The sequence below is a fragment of the Chionomys nivalis genome, chromosome 11, assembly GCF_950005125.1.
Source record: "Chionomys nivalis chromosome 11, mChiNiv1.1, whole genome shotgun sequence".
In the NCBI taxonomy this organism is placed as follows: Eukaryota; Metazoa; Chordata; class Mammalia; order Rodentia; family Cricetidae; genus Chionomys; species Chionomys nivalis.
The window spans coordinates 19,175,084-19,181,113 of record NC_080096.1 but is presented as its reverse complement, the minus strand read 5'-3'; the positions used below and the strand labels follow the sequence as shown (position 1 = coordinate 19,181,113).

Below are 6,030 nucleotides of genomic sequence, written 5' to 3'. Positions count from 1 at the left end.
CCCAGAGATCCACCTGCCTCTGCCTCCCGAGTGCTGGGATTAAAGGTGTGCGCCACCACCGCTCGGCTCTCAATGTTTTCTTAAGGTGCTAGGGATGAACCCAGGGACTTGCTCATACTAGGACATCTCCCATAATCTCTCTGAAGTTTTCCACCTCATGTGTGTGGTATGTGCATGCATGTGTGGTGTGTACAGGTGTAGAGGCTGGACTAGGACATCAGGTTTGCTGTTCTATCTCTTTGTTTTAGTCTGCTGGGATGGAGTTTCTGCTGATCCTGGAGTCACGCTGGTGGCCAGTAAGCCCCAGCAGTCTTTTCTTATCTCTGTCCTCCACAGCACTAGGGTTAAAGGTGCGGTGCGTGGAGTTGCTTGGTTTTCTTTCTGGGTTTTTTTTTTTTGTGTGTGTGTGTGAGAGCTGGTGATTTTAATGCAGTTCAATGGGGATTTGAACCCACTAAGACATCTCTCCAGTTTGTCTAGATTTTGTTTTGTTTTTTTTTTGGTCACCTCCCAGTGTCTGAATCTAACCCTGGGAAAAGTGAGGTTCAGAAAAGTTAGTAATGTTTTCACACTCAGTCCCCATGTTGCGCTCTTCACACTCAGCGGTCACGTTGTGCTCTTCACACTCAATGGCTGTATCGCGCTCTTCACACTCAGTGGTCACGTCGAGCTCTTCACACTCAGTCCCCATGTCATGCTCTTTACACTCAGTCCCCACATCACTCTCTTCACACTCAGCGGTCACGTTGCGCTCTTCACACTCAGTGGTCACACCGCACTCTTGTTCTTTGCAAGCATCTTTTTTCTGGAAGGATTTCACATTCACAGGGAAGTGCACAAAGTCAGGAGGTGGTGGCGCTCGCCTTTAATCACAGCAGAGGCAGAGGCAGGCAGGCACCTGTGAGTTCCGGGACATCCTAGTTTACAGACTGAGTTCCAGGACAGCCAGGGCGGTTATACAGAGGAACCTTGTCTCAAAACAACAACAAACAAACCATTCCCTCCAAAAAAGTGCATAAATTCTGAGTGCCTGGTGAGTGCCCACAACCTAACTGCCTGTGGGTACCCTCGGTTCAGACTGCCCAACAAAGGAACAGACACCCCCAGGACTCAGACGCTCACTTGGAGCTCTTGAGCTGACACCTAGTCACGGACCCACTCCCACCCCATGCCCATGCCTGTGCTCCTAGCCCAGCGCAAAGCCTTGTCAACAGGTTTGGGAGACTTGTCAAACTAAAATGAACCCCTCTGAGATAATTGACTTGCTTTTAATTAACTTTTCTACAAAACAGGACAACATTTCAGTCTTTCAAAAATTCTCAGTCAGAGCCGGGCGGTGGTGGCGCACGCCTTTAATCCCAGCACTCGGGAGGCAGAGGCAGGCGGATCTCTGTGAGTTCGAGACCAGCCTGGTCTACAGAGCTAGTTCCAGGACAGGCTCCAAAAACTACAGAGAAACCCTGTCTCGAAAAACCAAAAAAAAAAAAAAAAAAAAAAAAATTCTCAGTCAGCCAGGCCAGGGTGGTACATACCCTTGATCCCAGAACTCAGGAGGCAGAGGTAGGCAGATCTCTAAATTCGAGGCCATCCTGATCTACAGAATGAGTTCCAGGACAGCCAGGGCTACACAAAGAAACTCTGCCTTGAAAAGTCAAAAAGGAAAAAACATTCTCAGTCTGGGCTCAGTGGTAGAATGCTTGCCTAACATAAGCAGGTTTGTGTTCAAATCCTACTACTTAGGATAAAAAGATTTCTAATGATTGCACCACATAGACATAATTTCTTGAGCTTTCCAAATCCCAGTCATCACCGTTCATTCAAATTTCAGCGTCAGCTGTCTGTGCTGGTGTACACTAGTAATCCCATTTGAGAGGCAGAGGGAGGAGGATTTCCAAAACTAAGAAGACAGGCTGCCTGATGGTGGTGGCGCACGCCTTTAATCCCAGCACTCTTGTTTGGGATTAAAGAAACCCTGTCTTGAAAAACCAAAAAGACAAATAAAAAAAAACCCCAGCAACATCAACAAAAACATTAAGTCAGGCTGGGCTACATGGCAAGACCCTGTCTCACAAAACAAAGAACATGCTGTTTTTGGAAATTGCATTCCGCTTGCAGGTAAAAAAAAAAAAAAGCCTTGTTTACTCTTTAAACAAATCAAACAAATAGACGGACTAAAACAATGCTCAGCTTCTTGCTATTTTGTTGTTTCACTGCTGTGATGGGTTGAGACGCACCTCTCAAAAGAAGTTGAAGTCTTACCCTTGCCCACCCTCTGTGCCCTGTGAATGTGGCCCTATTTAGGTGAGTGTCTTTTTCATCTCTTTGAGATAGCATCTCTCTACGTAGCACAGGCTAGTCTGGAACTCACTTTGTTACACAAGCCGACCTTGAGTTGAAATTCCTCTTTCCTTAGTCTCCCAAGTGCTGGCAATTATGGCTGGGAACCACTGCTCAGGTCTTAGATTGGACTTTTGAAGTTGATCAAGCTAAGGGCAGATTCCTAATTTGAATTGACTGGAGTCCTTGTAAAAGGGGCCATTTGGAACTAGAGACAGACAGAGACAGGGAGGGTGGAGTTACGCTGCCACAGTCAAGGGACACCAGTACACTGCCCACAAAGTCCCAGCAGGTGGGATGCAGTACAAGTTTTGCTCACAAACCTACCCTTGCGAACATCTGCATTTCAGATTTCTAGCCCTCATTCATACATTCATTCATTCATACAACTTATTTTGTGACGTTTGGCATTGAAATCAAGGCGTTACAAACGTAGGCACACACTGCCTCTGAACCACAATCCCGCCTTTCATTCTAAATATTGCACAGAGATTACTTCACTTAGCCATCCTGTTACCCGTTTGGTACAGCTATTTATCTCCACGTCGCAGTTGAGAAAGCTGTGAAAAAGAGAAGCTAAGTAACTTGCTCAAGGTCACGCGGCAATGAGAAAATACTTTGTAGGTAGTACAGTATTTCATTCGTGTTAGAATGTACTTTTTTATTTTTTCCATCTGGGTCTCGGCTTCCTCTTCTTACGTGCTACTTCCTTCCCTCGGCGACAGGGGCCGCTGCACCGCGCGGGCGCTGACAGGTCTCTCTAGCCCGCTGCGCCGGCTGCTCGTTGGTGCCTATAAATGGCTGCGCTGTGCTCAGCGAGGCATCAGTCCGCTGCCGCGGGACCGGGGACCGTGCTAGGGCTGGAGGTGGAGCTGGAGCTGACCGGGAAGGAGCTGCCGCTGGGCCGGGGCGCACTACAGCACTGCACCGGGGTCTCAAAGAGGGGTGTGTTGCTGCTGGCTGACTGCGAGCCGCCTCCTGCCTGCGCCGAGGCGCCTTCCCGCCAGGCCGCCTGCCTCCGTCTTCCGCCTCCCTCCATTTCCCCGGAATCTCAACCCGGCGCGCTTGGACCCTGGCTCTCCTCTGGGTGGGGAAGCCCCAGCCTTTTTCTGGCTTTACTCCTTTCTCTCAGGCTGGCCTTCCAGCCTCCTCTCTCCTTTTCCTGCAGTGGGTCTCACCCTTTTCGGTCCCCTCTAGCACAGGTTCCTTACCCCTTCCTTTTAGCCGAGTTCCAGCATCCCGGATATTTTTCTTAGCCTAAGGTCCGGATTTCTTCCTCGTTTCCCTTGCCGGTGGTCCAGCCTATCCTGGCCCTTCCTCTCTCTTTAGGACGCAGTTTCCCCGATTGCCTTCTCTCAGCCTGGAGTTCTAGATCTAGTTTCCTCCCTAGTTCCTCCAAGGTACTTGCCCCCCCCTTTTTTTCCCCCAGTTTAGACTTTCAGATTGTGAATCTCTAGAAAACGAAAATACCTCTCTAAAACATGAACTTTTCCTAGAGACTGCTCCAGTTCACCTCAGCTGCAGACTCCTTGCTCCCTATGTCCCAGGTCTCACATTCACTTCCCTAAGGGCTGAGGCCTCCCAGGCTGAGGGAGCAGCATGATGCTTCAGGGGTCTAGCATTGGGGGACTTTCTCCACCTCGGATCTTCCCCTCCTTGTTGGTGGTGGTTGCCTTGGTGGGATTGTTACCTGTTCTCAGGAGCCATGGCCTCCAGCCCAGCCCCACTGCCAGCACCATCAGAGGGTCCGAACCACCACGGGAACGCTCAATTGGGGATGTCACCACTGCTCCGTCGGAGCCTCTCCACCACCCAGACGACCGCAATTTGACCCATTTATACATTGAACATGGTGTTAAGTCACATCGAAAGGCCTTTCCGGTCCTGGACATTGACTACTTACACGTGCGCACACCCTTCGAGATCTCCCTCTGGATCCTCCTGGCCTGCCTCATGAAGATAGGTAAGTCTGAGGTGTGTGGTGCTGCCGCCGCCACCACCAGATAGGTGAGCTTCTTGTCCTGTATCTTACCAGATGCGGCTGCTCAGGATCCGAATGAACCACTTCTGTGACAGGCATTCTTTTCCTTTATGTGTTTGGTCCTTAAATTCCAACTCTGGCCTGTGTGATTTGGGACCTTCGAAGTTAGAGCTGGCGTTATGTAGGGGGAAGGAAGGGACCGGGAGAGCACACAGGACTTGAGAATGGGATGCTTCTAATACTAGGGAGTTTCAGTAAAGCTTCCAAGGCTTGGCAGGTTGAGAGACGAGCCCAGTGCTGAGCTATGTGTAAGACAGGAGGATCTTTGAGCGAGTGGCACTTTCTGCCCTGTCAACAGGAATCAGTGCAATTTATTACCTTCTCCGTGAGAGGGTGTTTCAGGACTTGGCCTGTCTAAGGATTTTGCATATAGTAAGGGACTGGGTACAGAAGACTTAGTGTGGTCAGAAGAACGTCAGGGATGACCAAAGTCTCATTTTCCTTCATTCCCAGAGTAGTATCTGTCAGTTTTGCCTACCGAGGCTGGTCAGATGCCCCTGAGTCAGGTTCCAGACCAGAAATGCCAACCGTTATCCAGTTCGTAGGCATATTTCTAAAGGCTGTTTTGGGGTGGCAGGAAAGTGGAGGAAGTTGAGGTTTGGTTTGGGTTTGTACCCAACTGACCAGAGACATTGGCTGCTCACTGAAGGAGAAGGGACAGAGAAGAGCTAGGTCTAAGATTTCAGAGTAGTCTCTTTGGAAGAAGGGCATGGAAAAGCTGTCCCCTCCCCAAGGGTTGGGCTCCTTGCCCAGCCTGAGCACCCTGTTCTGCTGGGTGATTGGTGGAGCTCTCCAGAGGCTGCATAGCCCAGAAGTCCCTGGAGGTAGTGTCCAGGGGGCTTTGGAAGCTGCCTTAAGTTTTTCAGTCCACATACAGCTAACAGTGGAAGGCACAAGGTACTGGGACTCTGTTTCCCTCTTTGCTTGAGATTTGGGTTTACAGGAGTTCAGAGACTGAACCGGAAGCCTTGCAGCTTTCCCAAGGGCACCAGCCTGGCGTGAGGCCGTCCCTGGGACACGCTGTAGGAACTAACTGCTGCCTCTGCTTTGATAGAACCAGGGTCCGGCTTCCTGGTGCAGGGCTTTGGTGCTGAGGTGTTATGGTGGCTGTGGAGTTTGGCTGTGGAGCTGGGCCATCAGCACCTATACCTTGATGGCAGCCAGCTTCCTGGGAAAAATCAAGGACTGAGCAAGGGGAACCCTGTGTCTGGATTCTCACATATATGTGTGACCTTGAACAGCTGAGCCTTTCCTGAAGGTCTTGAGAAATAAGAATCTGAAGTGTTTGACTGTATCGATTGAGTCATGAAACCGTGTGTCTGTGTTTGTTCTAAGAAACTGAAGTGACCATGATATGTCATTTGTCTGCAGGAGACAAGGAAGACTAACACCTCCCTTCTGCCCTCTCACGTCCCGGTACTGGGAGTTGGCACAGACACAGCCGATCTGTGTCTGCTGGTGATATGACCCAAAAGACCCCACTCTGGAAACTTTTTGTCCTGCAGACCCTATATGATAGCATTTGTCCTAAGGGGCACCAACTGGGCCTGACCTGCTTTGTCAACCTAAGAGTGTGGGGGTCTGAGACCCTGGGCTGGACAGCAGGGATGGGGCGCTGGCAAGAATATTTGTCAGGAAACTGGGTTCTCCAT

The 6,030-nt window shown here is 50.1% G+C and overlaps 1 protein-coding gene across 1 annotated transcript in view; it reads left to right on the top strand.

Annotated features, from left to right (window-relative positions):
* Positions 1-3,135: 3,135 nt before the first annotated feature.
* Positions 3,136-6,030, top strand: part of Slc9a1 (solute carrier family 9 member A1) — a 59,311-nt gene continuing 56,416 nt past the window's right edge. The window contains exon 1 of the mRNA XM_057784538.1: positions 3,136-4,300. Within this exon, the coding sequence (XP_057640521.1) occupies positions 3,937-4,300 (364 nt within the window). The 5' untranslated portion in view covers positions 3,136-3,936. The remainder of the gene's footprint in view (positions 4,301-6,030) is intronic.